This window comes from Neospora caninum, chromosome XII, assembly GCF_000208865.1.
Source record: "Neospora caninum Liverpool complete genome, chromosome XII".
NCBI lineage: Eukaryota > Apicomplexa > Conoidasida > Eucoccidiorida > Sarcocystidae > Neospora > Neospora caninum.
In genome coordinates this window covers 6,284,599-6,305,478 of record NC_018398.1, presented here as the reverse complement: position 1 = coordinate 6,305,478, position 20,880 = coordinate 6,284,599, and the positions used below count along the sequence as shown (strand labels likewise).

Below are 20,880 nucleotides of genomic sequence, written 5' to 3'. Positions count from 1 at the left end.
TGGTTTTGAGTTCGAAACCGCCGCTTTGAGTAAGCACGCACGCAGCCTGCGGTGTCTAATCTGGGCGTTCAGTGTGTGAACCGAAAGTCGACGTCCTGGGGAATCGTGCACGTGGAGCGCTAGCCTTCGCCACTTTTGCGCTTGCAGGCGCGAAAGGGAAAGCTTTCCACGCATGACGGTTTGTCACTCTAGAGTTCAATCTTCGGCGTAAAGACCATCGCTGGGCGCCAGCCAAGCAAGAGTAAAGTAGCGATACAGGCGCGACGCTATGGCCGTCACACCTCAGAGAATGTCTTGTACACTGCAACTGTCGCTATATATATATATATATATGTGGCTTAGAATCTGGAACGAAGGTGCTGTAGGATCCGTCGGGCACACTGCCGATATCGGTTGGAAAACGCGTTGCAAGTCCGCCGAACAATGACCCCACACGGCAACGGAGTCTGAACTGGTCTATCCCGTTTCACACCACAACAGCGCGCTACGCGGAGTACGGACCTGCGCCCACAGTGGAATGCCGAGGAAAACATCTTTGAACTGAACAACGGACATATCGCGTTTCATTCATCCCGATGTACACAGTTTGTTGACGGTGACGATCATTCGGCGAAGCCGTCCTACTTTGCAAACATAAAATGAAGAAAAAAAGTTCCCACTTTCCACTGGATATATAGTGCGCGCACTTGAGCATCTTATAGCTGGTACGTTTCTCCGCAACGCCCACACTAGACGTTTGCGTTGTGTCGAAAACCGAGGGATTGGGCGCAGGAGATACTGCGAAACGTGTTTGACATCGGCCGTCTTGCACTCCCGGTTCAGCTCTGTACGATGTGCCCGCTTTAAGCGAAGACAGGCTGCCAAAACATGTGTTCACCTTCTTGAGCATCGGTCGCTCGGTGTTTGAGCTAATTCATTTCACGACTGGTAGCCGGGCTGGCGATATTGCGCCGGCTCCACAAAACGTCCACTTTTTGGCAACGCCCCGGCAGCATCCAGCACGCGCCGCTTTGACTCTCCAACCACTGTCGGAGTAGACGCGATGGAATACAGCGCGGCATTTTGCCGCAAACACCCCAAAAAGGGCGCGCTGCGTAAAAAACCCGAGATTTACGGTTATCCATATCGGCAGCACTTGCCCAGCCAACAGACCTCTTGAGCGAAAAACCCGTTTTCTACGGGGTGGCTGCAGGAGCTGGGGGTTCAGGGGCAGGTTGGGCGGGTTGACGTCTTCTGAGGGCCCTGTGGCCAAAGTACGCTGCACTTGTCCCAGCGAGGAGAGAGAGGACAACAGCGGCCACCTTCTTGAGCAATCCCATTTTTGAACCGGCTCGCGCGTGACTGGACTGCATCGACTGATCGGTCTCTGTGTCGTTCGCTTCCTCCTGCACTTCAGCGACTTCGTCGAGACTGTCCAGTACATTCGCAAGGTCGTCCGTGGCGGCGAGTTCTTGCTCGATCTGGTCCTCAACGTTCGCTGCGCCGGCAGCCTCAGCGATATCCCCGCCGAGAGCGTCACCGCCCTCCGCGTCGAGAGCCTGGCTGTTCTCCGTGACGGCACCATCTGCCATGTTCGCAACCTCTTCGGCCAGTTCCGCAACTTCCGGCGCCTCCAGCTGCTTGGGTGCATCAGCGTCACCGCCGCCTATAAGCTTCAGGGCTTCTTCGAGTCCCGGCCCCCCCCCGGCTTCGCTGAACAGTTCATTGAGAGTCACCAGTCCATTCTCGCCGCCGAAAAGGGAAGAGAAATCGGAGATGTCATCGGGGTTCTGAAAGACGTCTTCGAGGGATCCCGCGGGCGCCTCAGCTTCCCCCTCTTCCAGGTTATCTGCTGAGCCCGCCGCCGCGTCGTCACTGGCTTCCGCCCCCAGGGGCGGAATTTCCGCGTCGACACCAGATGCAGACACTGAGACAACTCCGTTCATCGCTTCTTGCCCGAAAAGCAACTCAGTCAGGCTCGCAGGGGAGAGGAGGAAAACCCCGACAGTCGCTGCGAGGGGCCGGATGAGGGCTCGGCGGCCGTCTGACAGGCGTGCAATCTTGGCCATCTTGAAGGCAGAAAATAAGACGTTTTCCGGACGGAGGAGGGAGATGCCTGTGCTTGGAAGCAACGTCCCGACAAAGTTCTTCCCATAAAAAGAGGCGAAAAGAAATTTAACCCACAGAGGTACGTAGAACTGAAGGTCCCCTGCGACATCGACGATTCTGCATCTCGGCGCGAATCCCCGACGGAGACACCCCAGAAAGCAGAGCAGACGCGGGGAGAGAGTGGAGACAAGCTAAGTCGGACCGGCGCGCCTCCTGCGGAAACCGGGTCATGGGACGCCCAGGATCCACCCCCATATGTTGTGGAATCCGGGTGTGGTTTATCCGGTCGCGTGCGCAGTGTTTCCCTCCACAGAACGCCCGTCCTCCCACGGCAGGTGCGCGCGCGCGCGGCTATCCCGCGGTACCTGTCTGCCAGGCTCGCTCGAACTTCCCCACGAGAAACACGGGGGGTGCGTCACCATCTGCAGATGCAGAGCTTTCCAGACGATGTTGCCCAGGCGGCGCCTTGTACCCGGTCGAACCCCGCGAGTAGATCCGATGGCGTAACCTCTGCTCTGGGGCGGCACGTAGCTGTACAGGCACTCGAGAGAGTGGACTAGACAGTCTCACCGAAAAAAGTGAAAGCATCACGGTGATTTCCACGCTAGAAACACAAGTCGATACGGAAGTGAAGGGCAAGAACCATTAAGCAGGGAAATTTGGAGCTTGTAACGAGGAGACGTAGTGTATTAGATGCAGCTTTGTGAGCTGTCAGTGCTCCCAGCAACGTACCTAGTTCGGGAATCCGTCGGCCCCCAGGACACAGAGCACCTGGGGGAAAAGAGTAAGGGACGTGCCACTGTCCAGTTTGACCACACGAGATACGGTTCTGTCTCGTAAAAAAATGGTGTGGATATGTAATTGTGGACCACAGTCAATGGGGGCGCCCACGTCGTTCTTAAAGAAAACTTTTGCTCTCCGCTCTTGCAGAGATCTCCGTCCGATGCTGCCCGTCGGTGCGAAATGCCCTTCTCCAGTCTTCTCTCGTGCCTTGGTGCTGCGAGATCTTCACCGTGTTCTTACTTATGTCCCGCCTGTCGTGCGTAGAAAGGGGCGGTGAAAGGGGAGGCGAGCTCGTTCTTTGGGGGCAGAACCTTTGGTGAAGGAGTCGTACACGCACCATTCTCAGATACACGCGAAACAGAGTCCTACATAAGGGCAACACTGCACAACGGGTGGATGTGTCGTAACCGGTGTATGACTGCCTTTCCAGGCAAAAAGCTTGAAGAAGACTCGTGCATCTGCAGGCATATATACTTACAGAAACTTCATATCTGTACGCATACTTGAGCGCATAGATGCACGCGAACCAATGCGTGTAGACACCCGTTCTCACACGAGAATCTTCGGGGGAGAAACTACTTGCGAGGCTCCACACGTCAAGCTCACAGATGGAGCTCAAGTGGAACGCCTCTGAAGAGTTATGGGTGCTTCCACGGGGCTTCCGCACGACTTGGGGGACCGCAGTGATGAACATTCCCCGTGTTCGCGCAACAACGTCCAATCGACAGGATCTGTTAGAGCATGGATGTGTAGATGCTGGCGCAGGGCCGGCGCCAGAAGAGGAGCTGGAAACTCACGTGCGTCCGAAATGTACACTGACGGTACAGCTTCACAGTTCACTACATCTGTAGAGTCCGTTACTCTCTAAACTTAACTCTGCAACCCCGTCTCCCGAAGAGCAAAGCGAGAGAGTCGACAACGGCACCCGTACTACAGTTCTAGTTCCTACCAATTCCGGGAAGCAATTAGAAGCGAAAGGTGTTTCTTGACGAAAACCTCCTTTCTAATCATGGTGCTTCCTAAGACGTAGCAGTGTTTGGCCCGGAAGAGGTGCCTTTGTTTTGAACAACTGTGCCTATTAGTTACCGTGCTAACCGCAACAAAGTGGTACATGGATCAGCAATGCTACTGAATGTGTGTTCTGGGGTGTAGATCCACATCTAGTTGAAAAATCCTGAATCACCGACTCCTGCCAACTCGCATCACCCAGCCTCGCCAGGCAGGAAGTGCACACTCAGGATTCCGCTACAAAGCATTGTACGGGGAAAGAGTCCATTCAACATCTTTGCGAACCCGAATGTTCATATAGGTTTGTCCATATACATGCGTATCACCGGGGACATCTACAATGTCTCCTTGTTGAGCTGCACCAGCGCCTGAGTTACCAGGAAGCACAATCGTATGACGCTTTCAAGATGGAAACGGCACTTTTGCCTTCGGTCGTGCAGCGCCCCCCCGACGTGGCCGTGCAGTTGATACGGACTCACGAAGATGCTTATCCACAAAATGATAGGCTGGGGATGTAGTCGACTGATTATGCGTTGGATTTTTGTGTCTTCCGATGCACCTAGGGCTTCTGCCGCTCGGCGTTCCGCAGAGCCTCGCGGTCCTAGGCAGTCCGCGCGTTGAGTTCTCCCTCCGAAACAAAACAGAAGCAATCAACTCTTCTGCGCACTGCTTGAAAAATCCAACACGAAAAAGACCGAAAAGAGGAAATCCCACGCTCCGGGATATGAAGGAATGCAAATATATAGGTAAATATGAGGTATTATTGCACTATCAATTTCTGTGTTACGTACATTCCTGTATGACGACACCAGGGCCGAGTTTTTTTTCCGACAGGTGAAGTTGATCACGTTGCTCATAAGAGGTTCCCTAATCTTGAAGTGGAGTCCCCTCCTTCCGGGAACCCTCGAATTTCTTCCTTCGAAACAGTGTACGATTTTCGACCAAGACACACTCCCGTGGAGCGGTGTACGCGAGATCTCAGAGGTAATCCTAGATTCCGAGTATCTCTCGCCTCTCCGCAGGGAGACTCGACATACGAACCTCTTTCCGAGAATCCTTAAACACATCTACCACAAGATAGACGAGGACCTTCTTTTTCGACTGACTATGGGTGCGTAAAGCGTTGTGGAGTCTAAGGCGGTTTCGGCATGAGCCCCTCCGCGTCCATTCTGGCGTGCAAGTTTTCCTTGCTTCCTCCTCCCGTGTATCTGGAAGAGCAAAACGCGCCGAATTAGTTGTCTCTGTTCCTGGACTTCGTTTATTTCTCCCTGGAACTCCCGTGTTTCGCAAACAACGGGCTACTGTCGTTTCACCGACTTCCTTTGCACGTATATGGCCGGCTGTACAGACACCTCAGCCACACTTGACTCGACACTCGGCGACGACTTTTCGCAGCTGGCGGATGCCAGAAAATGCCCGGCCATAATTGAACACGCTCCCCTCTTTCCCTTGCTTCCTTTTCTTCTCTTTCTTGGCTGGAGAGCAGTGCTGTCAAGACTTTTCCCCCTGTCTCGCTCCCATCTCCATTTTCCTCTCGAAGACCGGCGGTGTGTGTGCACGCCGTTTCTCTCGTGATTGTGTGCGTGTCTTCTCTCCCCACGAATGGAGACCCGAAGCGTGTCGCGGCCCGTGTCTTCTTTGTAGAAACAAAAAAGGGAAACAACCCCTTTTTCTTTTCTTGTCAAAATACCCTTGGCATAATTCCGTCTCGGCCGGGTTCCCGGGAAGGCGGCGCCCCGCGACGGTCTACCGCGGTGCGAATTTGTGTCCGAAGTTATTCCGGCCTTCATCCTCGGCGTCTCGCGGGGAAAACGCGAGACGAAATGCAAAACAATCCTGTACTTCCTCACATTCACGAATCTGTCCACGCGCATGCGTGCTTCCAGCATTGACTGGTTTCACAAGAGTTCTCGGGAACTCTTCCATCGCAGCCGGTAGATCTCTTGCGTTCACATCCGACGTATAGGAACCAAGCAGATGTCTGTGTTTCTGCGTAGATACAAGCGTTACGCATTAATTTAGACCCATGTCGTGTAACTGTACATACGCAGTTTTCGCGCATACATGAATGTGTAGAGAGGGGCAGAATTTTGACACTGGCGGCGTGCAGTGCTGATGAACCTGGTGCGCGCTGCGCATCAAGCTGCCTTCGGACGGTCGTGAGGTTTCGAAGCAAGTTGTCGCCTGAACTTTCTCGATTTGGTCTCTTCTTCATCGCTGTACAGGTCGCTCTGAGGGATACTGTCTCTCTCGTCTTCCTCTCTTGGCGGCACGCCGGGTTGGTTCGTCTCCAACGCGGAACAATGCCGCTTACGCGAGGGCTGTGAAAGGGTGTGTGTACTTGTAAGTCACTGCCCCACGTTCCTTTTTTCGCTTGTCGACGCATCTTCTCTCGGATCTCCATGAGACCTCTGGCGTCTTTTGGCTCTTCCCGGTTGCTGGCAGAGCTTTCTCCGTCCTGAACCAGGGTCGTGTCTCCCCCCCTTTTTTGCGCTTCTCTTCGTGTCGCTGTCTCTTTGTTTCTCTTTTCACCAGTATCCTTTCTTCTCCGCCCCTCTCGCCTCTTCTGGCTCTTTCTCTTCATGCCTGTGGCCACGCTTTCGCCCTTCTCCCGCGGGCGCGTGCCCGCGGGCCGTTCGACCGCGTCGGGCTCCAGGAGACAGTCGAGCAGTTCTTTGGAGACACCTGTCTCCGCGTCGAAGCAGGCCCATTGGTCCCCCGCATCCCTTTCATGTCGCCTTTCTCCATGGAAGAGGGGACGAAACGATGAGTCTCTCGCCACCACGCCTGGTCGCCCGCCTCCGCGACAGCCCGCCCACGCGTCTCCGTCTCCTTCCTCCGCTCCCTTCTCTGTCTCTTTTTCCCCCAGGGAGGGACATCTGAGGACCGTTAGGGCGAGAAGGGACTCCGCGTCTCTGAGAAGGGCCGAAGAGAGCGAAGATGAGAGCAGTCGAGGCACGCCGTGCCGCCTCTCAGAAGGACGGCGGAGAGGCGACTGGTCTCCTCAAAGAGGGGCGCACCGGAAATCGCTTGACGTCTCTTCGCCTTCCTCCTCGTTGGCTCTGGTTCCTGTCTGTTCTGAAAAAACATAAAACTCGAGGGAATGAGAGGGGACCTTTTAATCGCGCTGCGGGGCACGGCGCTCCATCCGATCTCGCTTCTCGCTTTCCACGGCGTTCGCCTGAGGCGTCAAGCCCTCGTCTCGCTGAACCTGGTGGAGGCCTGCGGGATCCTGGGACGGCTTCAAGACGAGTAAAAGACCGAGGGACACGCGGAAAGCTCACAAAGGCAGGAGACACTGCGAACTCACCTTCTCTCTTCCTTCTCTTCTGTCTCCTCTCCACCATCGCAGAAGTGCACGTGAGACAGCTGCATGTGCTCCTGCGCGACCTCAAACTTCTCCGTCTGAAACTGCAAAGCGCTGAAGCTCCAGAGCTCCAACTCCAGGGAGACAATCCGTCGCTTCCCTCTTCTCCACCTCGTCGGTCTTTTCGTCCATCTTCTCGTCCGTTTTCTCCTTCTCTTTTTCCACCGTCTGGCGCTCAGAGTGCGGGGCCGTGGCAGCTGCGGCCGCGTCTGCCGGTTGGACAGGGAATGCTGTCTCTGGAGCTTTACTACGAAGCTCTGGCGTCCACAGGGACGAGGAAGTCGGCTTTCCGCAGGCGAAAGCGAAAGAAGAGTTTGATCCCCGGCTCCAAAGACAGTCGAGACGCCTGGACTCTCGCGCTGTTGCCTGAGGCATCGTCGGACGGTCCCCCCGTCTTCTCTTTTTTGCACCCGGAGAAAAACGCGTCCGCCTTCTTCGATGACACACACGCGCCCCTCAAGGCCGACAGCGACGGCTTTGGCCAGCCGGCTCTCGGAGATGGAACCTCTGGCCTCTCTTCCTCGTTCCCCTTCGACAACTGCGGAGACCTGGTCGCCCTCTCCCGAGACAGCGCGACGTACGGGTCCTTGCGCCGCAGTTCGACGTCCTCGCTCTCGTTTTCGGATCTGCCGGGCGACGATGGGGCGCGTCCTTCTCTCGGTCTGCAGTCTCCGTCGCTGTCCAAGTCGAGCGAAGCCTTCTCGCCGCTGCTCCAGCACGCGCCGTGGCCGTCGAGAGACGCCGAGGCCGACGAGGCAGCTGAGCACCTGCGCACCACTTCCTCGGCTTCCATCCTTCCCCCCGCAGCGCTCTTCAACAGGTACCCGGAGACCGCTGTCTCCACGCCGGTGCGAGACACCCTTTTCTCGGGGAAGCACTCGCAGATTTGGAACTCTGGGCTCGAACTCCCGACCGAAGAGTACCCGATCGGCGTCGCCGTGGACCCTCGCGTGGCGTCGGCGGCCTGTATGGACAGGGCGGCGAGAGCGAAGCCAGCAGAAAAAGCGACCGGCTCTCTTCGCACCTCTCGTCGCTGTCTCGGACGAGCTTGGGGGGGAAAGGGACGCCCGACCGCCTTGGCCTACATGACTGGCGGCTCGTCTCCGCGTGGGGCGAGGACACTCTCGGCAGAGACGGGGCAGACGAAGGCCGACGCAGCGCAGGCAGCGCGCGCCTGAGTGTCTTGAGCTCGGGCGGCCGAGGCGCCGTCAGTGCGTTTCTCCGAGACGACGAAGACGTCGGGAGCCGGAAAGACCATCTCTTGGACGATCCGTTCTTCGACGACCGATTCTTCTTGCCTCAGGAAGACAGCGGAGGCGGACCGGTGGAGGGGCGAGACACCGAACTCGCGGAGGCGAGGGTGGCCCGGGACGCGTCCTCGCTGCTCGCCCTCCCGTGGGAGACCGGTGGGAGAGAAGAGAGAGACGAGGGAGAACAAGACCGCGCGGCCAGGAAGCGACTCAAGGGCGAGAAGCAAGCACTGCGCCTGACGTGGGATGCCCGAGAAGAGAGGCTCGCGTTCCTCACCTGGAAAGGGAGAGGCGCCAGAGAGTCGGAGTGGAGGACATCCCTCGACGCGGATCTCCTGAGTGCGGCAGCCAAGCAGGCGGAGCGAATCCGAGAAGACGCCGAGGAGAGAGAAAAATCCGTCTTCCTCCATTCGCGCCAAAAGTCGCTCCACCCAGCGACGTGGCACACAGCATGCTGCGCTCTGCACTTCGAGGAAGAACTGAAGAAACGAAGGGAAGAGACAGAGTGGGCAGAAAAACTCGCGACGACAGGTCAAGGCGACTCAGGCGGGAAGGCGAGCAAGAAAGTCAATGGCGCCGAAGAAGACGGTAAGGTGAAACCAGACAAGTACAAGAAAGGAGAACTCAGGGGTTTCCCGTATTCGTGTCGACACATGCAGAGATATGTTTGTGTCCTGATTCGAGATAGAGAAAAGAGAAAGACGATAGCACCCGAGAGAGGCACAGCCGGAGTGGGACCTCAGCAGGCGGGACGTAGTCGACCCGGCGGGGACGTGCGCATACACAAATACGACTCGAGAGAGAGAAAACGGGTTGGTTGTAGCGCCCATCAAAGAAAGGGACATCTCGCACCGGGGAGCCTCCGGTTTCCCGTCTGTCTCCAGTCCTCTCGCGCGCGTTCGCGTTTCAGAGTTCAGTGTCTCGCGTCCGGCCCCGTCATTCCGAGTCCCCGTCTCTTTTTCTGTCCCCTCTTCGTAGACTGTCTCGACCCCCGCGACGGAGGCTTCCTTGCGGGGGACTTGCTTCTTCAGCGGCATCTCTTCAATTCGTTCGCGAGTCCAGCGCAGATGCCGGAACTGCTGGCGTGCGTACGCGCAAAACGTGGCGCTCTTACGCTTTCCTGGGACATTGCCACGTGGCAAACTCGGTCAGAACGTGCGGCTGCCGCCAGCGGCTGGGCGTCGAATCGCGGTTTTCGAATCAGCACAGAAATGACTGGAGAAGAGGCTCGACAGAACCATGGGGGACGGCGCGTTCCGCTGGAGTCTAAAACGCGGGTGTCTTCTCTGGACGCGAACTTCCTCTGTTCTCCCTCGTATGCGGAGAGTAGACGTGCAGCTGCAGGCGCAGAGGAGGGAAAAGACGGAAGAGAGCGAGGAGCGAGAGACGAACGCAGCGAACGTGGAGGGATGCTGGCAACGCGCAGAGACAGCGCAGAGGTGAGGAGAGGTCGGTTCTCCGAATTTCGCGACGAAGACCCGTTTTCAGACGATTTCCTCAGACACAATTTCTTCGAAGCCCCGGATGCAGATAGTTACAGGTCGATTGCAATGGACGGAGGCCACACACGCACACAAGGAGACAGCGGGGACCGAGACGAGACGACTCTCGCGCTACAACAAACGGAAAAAGAAAACGAACTGGGGCCTTCTGCCTGGCGTGTAAGTCAAAAACAGAAAAAGGATCCGGACTACAAAACTTCACCCGCCTGTACAAGCAGCTATTTCTATCTATATATGTATTTATATAATATATATATATATATATATATAAGTATATATATATAATATGTATATATATATATATATATATATATATATATATGATCTAGGTGATTGTGGAGGTAGATACGTGGATCGAAGAGAGGGACAGCGTGGGAGCATTTATTTGCATATTCTTCTGTCCTGGCGAGGCGCCGCCATAACTAAGGTGATATGTGAGAGAAATAGCTCTCTATCCGAAATTGCTCGTCCTTTTATCTACCGCGGTGAGGGGCGCGGAAGGGGAGGGCGTTGCCTGATTCCGAATGCAACGTGATATCGAGAGGTGGGACTATCTGTAGATTACACGCGGACATGCGTTTCCTCAGCATCCTTGACGAATGCGTAAGTCACACAGGGTCTCTGGAGGCGATGTCACATTTTGCTCGCGAAACCCCCGTCGTGGTCTGACACTGCTCCACATTCTGCCTCTCGTGTTTCTTTCTCTCTCCCGCTGTCGATCACATAAATGCACACATATGTACACATGGTGAGGAGTATTTCTATTTGAACTCCTTCATATGCGTCGGGGTGTTTGTATACGGGACATTTGTTCATGCATACACGCACGCGTTTATACAAGGATGTATGCAAGTGTTTGTATGCGCCGTTTCGTCCTGTAGAAGGCGCAACCCGCTTTGAGGGTTTGGCGTTGTGTCTCGCGCGTTTCTTCTCAGCTCCTGGCTGCAGTGAAGCATCGCGCTTCTGCTGGCGCGTCGACGCGGGATCCCTCTGCACGCTACACGTCTGCTTCATTCTCTCCTTCCCTTTTGGGCTCAAAGCGCGGCGAGAGTGAAGAGAAACGTTTATCAAGGGAGGAACGGGGAGCGCCGCGCGTGTCGCTTCAAGCGGTGGTTGCAGGCCACAGCCGACTGACCGCTGCACGGGCGTTCCGAGACGCCCTGTTGCTGCATGCGAAGGGATTTATCGGTTTAGATCAAAGTCCCACCGATTACCAGATGCTCAACAGAGAAGAAGGCCGGTCGCAGGTCTTTCCTCCGGTTTACATACACCTCAAGGTAAGATAAGGCGTGCGTGGAGACGGAGAGAAGTTGAGAAGACGTTTTTAGAAGACGGCTCTACACAGCTGAGTCGGGTACAACTCGGGAAGTGTGTGTGATTCCGGGCAAGCTCCATTTCAGCCCTGAGCTACACCCGCCCGGTGCCGTGCTCCTTCGTTCGTCTCTCTTTTTTCCCTGCATATTCGCACAAATACATCCAGTGAGAAACAGTAGATCCCCGGCGGGGTAGACCGAAGAGACCTCAGCGGTAGGACCCGGCAAAACGCCCGAATGTTTGCACGATACGGCATTTCATCCCGCTTCCCTGTACGCCTCCAGTATTCTCTGAAGAGCGATGCTACGACTCCGTGCTACCCCCGATGAGCTCACGTTTCAGACAGCATTCTCACCTCACGGATGCAGCTGCTGTGTGCTTCGTGGTTCAAGGGGCTGGAAATACCATGCATGCATGCTCGCCAAGACGTCCAAGCGTCTCCCTCAAGTGGTCTCCGATAGATTCGTGTCCTGGACTCTCTGTCCCTTCGCGTCTCCTTGCTTCGGGTCTCCTTGCTTCGCGTCCTTCGAAAGCGACGGAAGCAGAAGTCATGTCGAGAGCGTTTCGGCGCAAACTGTGTTTCAGCATCACCTACTCCGTTCTTTGCTTTCCACCGCGTTCGTCTGCGTTACGCATTTCTCGTTCTCTCGCATTACGGTTTACTGTCTGTGCAGACCGAGACGGCCGAGAACACGACTCACGCGCCTCTTGCTCCTTCCACTTCAGCCCGTGCCGGTGTGCCGCCGCCTTCGTTTTCGGACTTTCCGCCTGACCAGGGTGAGAATTCTTTGGGGGCCGACGCTTGCAAGAAGTCCGCGAGTGTGGGGCGCACGGCGGCAGAAGGCGAGGAGTTGAGGGTGGAAACGTGTGCAGTGAAAGAGGAGCGCGAGGAGACCGAAGGCGCGGCAGAGCGTCGTGGACGACGGCTCGCCCGTCCTGCGGAGGTCAGAAGAGACGCCGCGACCGGCAGACGCGTTTTCTCTGGCGACCGCGGAGCCTCAAAAGAGCCTTCCAGAGCGTGCAGCTCTGAGCATTCGGGGGGGGGGCCAGCCGTTGAGTGGAAAGGCAATGCGGAGAGAAAAGAGAGAAGGGAGAGACAGGTGACGTGTTCGGTCGTTCGCTCGGGGCAGCTCTCGAATTCTTTCCCGGGTAGGCCCGACGTTCGTCACTCGGGAGACTTTGACGCGTCAGGCGCGGCTAGGGTTCCCCGAGACATGGCGGTGAAGCGGGAGGAGAGGAAGAGGCCGCTGAAGCGAGAACTCGTAAGGCAACATCTGTTGTCTGAATCAGACGAAGACATTGTCGTCGAGATCGAGGCCGAGGACGACCTTGAAGCGTGTATCTCTGAGAGCCTGAAAAGAGGGCGTCAGGGGAGCACACCTTCGGTTGCTTCGACTCCAAGGGGAGAAGCCGGCAAACGACGCACGCCTCGCCGTCCGTCTTCCTCTTTTTCCTCGCCTTCTTGTGGAAGCCTATCCCCTGCGTCCGCTTCGACCGGTCGTCAGCAGGAAAGAAGCTCCACACTCGACGGGGCTGCGCGTGAGGCCAGGGACCTGAGACCAACCGCGCCGGCGTCGCCGACGCAGCAAGAACGCGAACAAAAAGAGAGAGATGACGAGAATTTAGTCACCGACGAGCAAGTGGAGGCGGCAGTAGAAACCATGCTTGCTCAGCTCCTTCATGGTCTCAACGAACAAGACAGGATTCACTCTGGGTATCTAGTTGACTGGTACGCATTTCCGTGTCACTGCCTGCTCCATCGTGGCCTTCTTTGCTCTACTTCCCGGTTCGAAATCTGTTTCCTGTCAGCTCGTGTGTAATCTTCCGAACCTGCTCGGGTTCCCGCTGAATAACGTTTCGTCGCGTCCGTACACCCGTGTTTTGTGAGCGATTTCATGCGAGTGCAAGTCGCCGTTTCAGCCGCCAGCTGCTCATTTTTGCCAGCCTTCTGCGCGCCAGGTTAGGTGTCTGTTCGCGTGCGCTTCGTCTCTTCCCATCGGTGTCTGTTTTCCTGTCGTCCGATTATTCTTTATGTCGCGTTTTCTTGCTGGTTACCTCAGGTACATCGAGGAGCACGTAGGGCAGAGGCTGCTGGAAGAAGAGGCAACCCGAAGAGACTCACTCGCAGGACAACTTGACCGAGAGAGAAACTCTAGGTTTCCTTGTCCGCGTGTTGCGTGTGCCGATGTGTGGCGGCGGAGACTCCACGCTGCCCTAGACACACTCATTGCAGAGGAGGTGATCTGCGGAGAAGAGATTGTTGAGTCCATTGCGGACGACGTTCACGGAGAGACCGACGGGAAAGGGGAAGGGACGTCGAGGAGCCTCCCGTATCGTCTGTATTGGCTTACAGGGGTTGCAGCGATTGAGGCGTTATCTCAAGAAGAGGAAGGGTAGAGCGATGCACATGTCTCGTTGACTGGAGAAAAACGAGCTTGACACCTGGCGTAGATATCTCTTTTTAAGGCATTCCTTGTCTAGAAGAAATTAACATCAGTGAGGCCGCTGGGCTATCCTAACGAGTACAGGACTCTCCCTGTAACTCCGGGGGCATTCTGTTTTCAATCTTAGCACGCGTTTGTAAGGGAACTTAAGTGTGCTACAGCGACAAAGGAGAGCAGAAAAGGGGAAGCACACACTCCGTGAAGCAGTACACAAAACGTTAAGAAACAGCAACCAACAATAGCACTAGACAGACAGCTCGGGCGAGCACCCATGTGTTCTCCCGTTAGCACCACGGCCACCGAGTTGACCCTGTCGAGTTCTCTGCAGTTTGCCCTCCGTCTCGATCGATACTAGCAGTCCTATGGGGTTCAATGCCGAGTCTACGGATTTGATATTACCGCGCTATGCGCATACATCAGAACTCTGTTTCTCCCGGATTGTCATCAACCGCACTGCACTTTCGCTTACTATTCCCCCGCGTTTGCCCCAAACCAATGACAACAGATATCATTGCTCTTAGCATTCCCGGATACTGACTATCTTCTGTTCAGAGGATGGCCGAATACTGCCCAAATGACGAACATGTAACGCCTCCTTTTTTGACCTAAATGCGCTGAATGGCAGTGCCCGAGATATTCAAGCGGTTCAGAACCGAAACGCCCCAACACGGTCGCACTTCGTGTTTCTAGTCCATGGCTGGACTGAAGATACAGTTCCAGCCCCGAGGCTGTTTTATGGTGGAAGGACCCGTGTTGCCCTCAGACAAACAGCAAGTGACACGACGAGGTGGCTATCTCTCATGCTCGGCTGTCACGAACCAAAATACGTTTGATACGCCTGTTCGTAGAGATGTCTTACCAATGTTTTTCTCAGCTCAGTTTGAACAAGTAGCAGCCAACCAGCGTACGCTAAGCTGTCAACAAATCTAAGCCACATTGTCATTAAAGAGCAGCCCCTGTATGTGACAATAGTGTCTGTCTAGATATCCGAGAAACGGGATGCGAATTACCACCACTCATGTCTCCAGAGACATGTAATAAGATAACGTAAAAAAAACGCATGCATGAATGCTATAGTGTCGCTAATATAGCATTAAACGCGGATACGCGAAGTGTTTCCGAACAGGCCACGGCCTGAATAATTCCGCGCGAGTACAACGCGTCGAGTAACAACTCGAGAAATAAAACATGCAGCAGCTCATGGGTGTGAGGCCGTCTCAGGGAACAGACCCTCCAACACCCGACTGATTCCCGGCACATCGTCTAGAGCAAATTCTCACCACAAACCAGAGCAGACAGAGCAGACTCGACGTCAACCCGAACATCACATGTTGTAGGTAAATCCCGTCTCATAAGCTGTACGTCCCCATTCTTCCGTGAAGAGGACACGATGAAGAATTGCCCCAACATGCCACCCAAGATCAGCACGTGGTTTTCCATCTGGTCCCACAACGCTTTTTTGCCAGGAAATGGATGACGGTTTATGCTCGCCTGCCTCCATGTGCTGAATCAGCGAAACAGTCAGCGCGATCGTCTTGCACAAGTCGTAGTTCATACTAGTCAGCTTTTGTTCCGCGTTTGGCAACTGAATGACAAGGCCATCTCCACTGTTAACTACTGGAGACGAACAGTATGTACGTGATGCAGCTATCAGTTGTTCTAGATCACCCGGGAAGTCTTTCGGAAGAAGTCCGAGACCTTGCATTGTGCTGATGCTCGCATACATCGCTCCTCCTGTAATGACCATCGGCGACGCCGTAGACGCGAACTTGAAAACCTGACCAACAGATTCGAAGCCTGACGACGCTGCCTCAATGTTCGCTGGAAGTGGAAACCTGGGACTGACGAGAAGTTCTTCTACCTGGGCTTGGCATGTGTCGAAATCACCAGTTCCTACAATCTGGAAGCAGTCGTCGATCCTCAGCCGCTCCGCGAGTGATTTCGTCGGATCAATCTTGTTTTCGCGACATTGCATTTCATTCATTGCCTTGAAACTAATTTCCGGATTGTTCGCTGAGCAAGATGTCGCCACCGGCTTCAGCTTGTTCTTTCGCACATCTTCATCCACAACTATGGTTCCGTCTGGAAGGATCTCGACATCGCCCGCGGAACAGGCCTGTCGGAAGCCTCTGAAAATACAGGGATTATAGCAAATCCCCTGATGCCGAAATTCGGCGTTACTGCACAGCTCCTTGAAAAACAGTCCGGAGGAACTGGCCACACCCAGCTGCATAAAAGAAACCGATATGACGTCGGCACACGGAAAACGCGATGGGAGAAAGCGTTCGTGCTGCAGGTTAACGGCACGGATGGACGAGGGCAGGGCAGTGCCGTCCTGTAGTGGAAAAACGATTTGGGTAGAAGCACCGCCCACTTCAACCACGCCAACAAGGTCATTGCGGCACTGCTTCATCCCGTATTCATCAACGTAACACCTAGCTGGGTCTTCGCCTAACCGCCCCGAAAGATGGTTGAGCGCGAGAAATGCGTACAGACCTTCCTCAGCGCCCGTGATCGGTCGGGTCCATTCGGGGTTGGTGAAGAATTTGTACCCGTGGCCAGGCTTCGGGTGATTGATGAGAAAGCGAAGAATGACAAAGAGGGCTTCGCGGTACCAGTCGTGGAAATCACGAACTCCTGCCGTGCTGCACAGCAGGACTGGAACGCCCATCGCTTGAACCTGAACCTTTTGTTCCTCAGTGAGTTTCTCGTCCAAGATGCGAACTGCGTCGTCCTCCAAGAGCTGCATGAGGCCCCTTGCACTGTCTTCCATCTCAGGAACGTGCTGGAAGAGACGCTTGGAATCAACAGACCTCGACTCCCAGTCCTCTCCAGCGTACGCGTCTAGCCAGCTTTCTAAAACTCCACGAAGTCCTGCGAAGCGCTTACCCGCGCCGAGGAGTCGAATACTGTCGGGGTCAATGTGTCGGCCTCCACGTGGGCATGACCGGGTCTTCGCCAGAAATACATTCGTCCGCGTCGCACTACTGCCTCCATCGATCACAACAATTGCTTGCCAGGCATCATGACAGCGACGTTCCGCATCGCGGAGGTCCTGCAGGCGTGCTTTACCGGCAGAAATATGTTTTTCTGTCTCGGCGCTCACTCCGCGAAGTGTCGCTGGCTCGTCGGCACAGCCTCCTAAAGGGAGGATCAAACTCACACCCAACACCAGCAAACAACCAGCCCAGATAAGAACCCCCCATTTTCGTGGCTTCTTGAATACGGGCAACAGACAGGAAGATGCAGAACGACAAGGTAACTCAGGCAACTCTCTAGTAACTCTCAAAAAACTGGGACTCGAACCTAGTTCTACCGGGAACCGAGACAATGAGGAATAGACCACAGGGCGTGCAGGAACAGCAGGAACACGTGGCAGTCTCACACGAGGGGCTGGGCGACGTTAACGGTGCCCCGAATGTCGCCGCTGGGCCCCGGAAACGGGATCGGGTTCGTTCTGGACGCGTCTCAATGAGGGTTCAGCAATGCGTCTCATTGGGAGTTCAGTAATGCGTCTCAATCGGCAGAGAGTGCTGGTGTCGCATAAACGATGCGTGCGTCTCAATTGCCGTGGTGAACGTTCGGCCGCCGGGTCCCCGTAGAACCCGCAACAGTGGTCCCGCGCTAGAATAGGCAGAGGTTGACGCCCATGCAACAGAACGACAAAAGTTCTGAGGATGCCTTGTGCCGCCATCGTCTCCACGCTACGACACGGAGCGCTGTGATGGCGAATGATGGTGAATGGGGAAATAATTGGTTTTCCTCTCGTGTTCTGCCGTTGATAGTATGCTACCAAGTGTGAACGAGCGGTTCGCATGGCGGGGCACTACAGCCGAGTAGATCACATGCCTCGTGCTGCAACGACGACACTACAAACTTGCAGAACCGAAACCGGCGTCATTTCAAACTAAAGAACACAAACGTGGGATAGAATAGACTTAACCGATTAGGAGGAAACTGTTGTACTGCCATAGACAATGGAGGAGGAGCTAGGCGTCAGCGAATTAGGGGTCTCAGTCACAAACATCGCGGTGTTCCACAACCGAGGATATCGGAGTGCGGTGGGTCGGGGAATGGAGGGAAGTCGTCATTGAAGAAAGGTAATAAGATGACCATGATCCTTTAGTATAAGAGGGGGTTGCGTCTATCGTCCGGAGTTTGTGAAGTGCCTCAGTGAGCACGTCACGGCTGCCGCACAGTGCGGTTGCTTGTAGATTGTCGAGGCTGGGTCGGGGAAGCCATGTGTAGAGGATCTGTTTGCGGATGATCTACAGAGGCGGTGCTGCGACGTGAAGCGTTAGCTAGTCTTAAGTTTTTTCCCCCAAAACACAAACACAATTTCGCACAGTGTCGCTCGCAGTACCTGTTTCTGGTATAGAGTAGGATGGGCTGCACGGGCACAGTCCCTCACCTTGCTGACTGTGTGTGGCACGGCAAAAGATTGCGCTTCTCCGCTGGGAAATAGGCTCCAGTTTTTTCGTTACACTCGCGTGTAGATTCTTTAATCTATCGCTGGTTGCAAAATTTATGAGACAGGAAAATGGTTTAAAGTGAAAAGATTGGCGTGCCGTCGACGTTGACTAGAAGTGGACGACATGGGTATCGATCCCATTACCTCTCGCATGCTAAGCGAGCGCTCTACCATTTGAGCTAGACGCCCTGTGCACCCTTGCTGCCGGTTACCTGCTGAGGCCGTCTCAGGGAACAGACCCTCCAACAACCGACTGATTCCCGGCACATCGTCTAGAGCAAATTCTCACCACAAACCAGAGCAGACAGAGCAGACTCGACGTCAACCCGAACATCACATGTTGTAGGTAAATCCCGTCTCATAAGCTGTACGTCCCCATTCTTCCGTGAAGAGGACACGATGAAGAATTGCCCCAACGTGCCACCCAAGATCAGCACGTGGTTTTCCATCTGGTCCCACAACGGTTTTTTGCCAGGAAATGGATGACGGTTTATGCTCGCCTGCCTCCATGTGCTGAAGCAGCGAAACAGTCAGCGCGATCGTCTTGCACAAGTCGTAGTTCATACTAGTCAGCTTTTGTTCCGCGTTTGGCAACTGAATGACAAGGCCATCTCCATTGTTAACTACTGGAGACGAACAGTATGTACGTGATGCAGCTATCAGTTGTTCTAGATCACCCTGGAAGTCTTTCGGAAGAAGTCCGAGACCTTGCATTGTGCTGATGCTCGCATACATCGCTCCTCCTGTAATGACCATCGGCGACGCCGTAGACGCGAACTTGAAAACCTGACCAACAGATTCGAAGCCTGACGACGCTGCCTCAATGTTCGCTGGAAGTGGAAACCTGGGACTGACGAGAAGTTCTTCTACCTGGGCTTGGCATGTGTCGAAATCACCAGTTCCTACAATCTGGAAGCAGTCGTCGATCCTCAGCCGCTCCGCGAGTGATTTCGTCGGATCAATCTTGTTTACGCGACATTGAATTTCATTCATTGCCTTGAAACTAATTTCCGGATTGTTCGCTGAGCAATATGTCGCCACCGGCTTCAGCTTGTTCTTTCGCACATCTTCATCCACAACTATGGTTCCGTCTGGAAGGATCTCGACATCGCCCGCGGAACAGGCCTGTCGGAAGCCTCTGAAAATACAGGGATTATAGCAAATCCCCTGATGCCGAAATTCGGCGTTACTGCACAGCTCCTTGAAAAACAGTCCGGAGGAACTGGCCACACCCAGCTGCATAAAAGAAACCGATATGACGTCGGCACTCGGAAAACGCGATGGGAGAAAGCGTTCGTGCTGCAGGTTAACGGCACGGATGGACGAGGGCAGGGCAGTGCCGTCCTGTAGTGGAAAAACGATTTGGGTAGAAGCACCGCCCACTTCAACCACGCCAACAAGGTCATTGCGGCACTGCTTCATCCCGTATTCATCAACGTAACACCTAGCTGGGTCTTCGCCTAACCGCCCCGAAAGATGGTTGAGCGCGAGAAATGCGTACAGACCTTCCTCAGCGCCCGTGATCGGTCGGGTCCATTCGGGGTTGGTGAAGAATTTGTACCCGTGGCCAGGCTTCGGGTGATTGATGAGAAAGCGAAGAATGACAAAGAGGGCTTCGCGGTACCAGTCGTGGAAATCACGAACTCCTGCCGTGCTGCACAGCAGGACTGGAACGCCCATCGCTTGAACCTGAACCTTTTGTTCCTCAGTGAGTTTCTCGTCCAAGATGCGAACTGCGTCGTCCTCCAAGAGCTGCATGAGGCCCCTTGCACTGTCTTCCATCTCAGGAACGTGCTGGAAGAGACGCTTGGAATCAACAGACCTCGACTCCCAGTCCTCTCCAGCGTACGCGTCTAGCCAGCTTTCTAAAACTCCACGAAGTCCTGCGAAGCGCTTACCCGCGCCGAGGAGTCGAATACTGTCGGGGTCAATGTGTCGGCCTCCACGTGGGCATGACCGGGTCTTCGCCAGAAATACATTCGTCCGCGTCGCACTACTGCCTCCATCGATCACAACAATTGCTTGCCAGGCATCATGACAGCGACGTTCCGCATCGCGGAGGTCCTGCAGGCGTGCTTTACCGGCAGAAATATGTTTTTCTGTCTCCGCGCTCACTCCGCGAAGTGTCGCTGGCTCGTCGGCACAGTCTCCTAAAGGGAGGATCAAACTCACACCCAACACCAGCAAACAACCAGCCCAGATAGGAACCCCCCATTTTCGTGGCTTCTTGAATACGGGCAACAGACAGGAAGATGCAGAACGACAAGGTAACTCAGGCAACTCTCTAGTAACTCTCAAAAAACTGGGACTCGAACCTAGTTCTACCGGGAACCGAGACAATGAGGAATAGACCACAGGGCGTGCAGGAACAGCAGGAACACGTGGCAGTCTCACACGAGGCGCTGGGCGACGTTAACGGTGCCCCGAATGTCGTCGCTGGGCCCCGGAAACGGGTTTGTTCTGGACGCGTCTCAATGAGGGTTCAGCAATGCGTCTCAATAGGCTTCCCAGAGAGTGCTAGTGTCGCATGAACGATGTGTGCGTCTCAATTGCCGTGGTGAACGTTCGGCCGCCGGGTCCCCGTAGAACCCGCAACTGTGGCCACGCGCTAGAATAGGCAAAGGCTGATGCCCATGCAACAGAACTACAAAAG

General features: G+C 54.9%; 3 protein-coding genes and 1 non-coding gene across 4 annotated transcripts; 1 reads left to right on the top strand and 3 right to left on the bottom strand.

The window, feature by feature from the left end:
- Positions 1–1,175: 1,175 nt before the first annotated feature.
- Positions 1,176–2,048, bottom strand: NCLIV_068480 (conserved hypothetical protein; the record flags this gene model as incomplete). The annotated part of the gene is made up of 1 exon (XM_003886400.1): positions 1,176–2,048. One exon carries the CDS (start codon positions 2,046–2,048, stop codon positions 1,176–1,178), a length of 873 nt encoding a protein of 290 aa, XP_003886449.1.
- A 5,425-nt stretch (positions 2,049–7,473) lies between these two features.
- On the top strand, positions 7,474–13,709 carry NCLIV_068470 (hypothetical protein; the record flags this gene model as incomplete). The annotated part of the gene is made up of 6 exons (XM_003886399.1): positions 7,474–8,066; positions 8,165–9,084; positions 9,475–10,157; positions 10,934–11,275; positions 11,987–13,041; positions 13,373–13,709. 6 exons carry the CDS (start codon positions 7,474–7,476, stop codon positions 13,707–13,709), a joined length of 3,930 nt encoding a protein of 1,309 aa, XP_003886448.1.
- Positions 13,710–15,080: 1,371 nt separating this feature from the next.
- NCLIV_068460 (uncharacterized protein) lies at positions 15,081–20,009 on the bottom strand (the record flags this gene model as incomplete). The annotated part of the gene is made up of 3 exons (XM_003886398.1): positions 15,081–16,897; positions 18,440–18,499; positions 18,905–20,009. 3 exons carry the CDS (start codon positions 20,007–20,009, stop codon positions 15,081–15,083), a joined length of 2,982 nt encoding a protein of 993 aa, XP_003886447.1.
- NCLIV_t140017 lies at positions 18,344–18,416 on the bottom strand. Its single transcript has one exon. It is a non-coding gene; the product is annotated as a tRNA-Ala (tRNA).
- Positions 20,010–20,880: the final 871 nt, after the last annotated feature.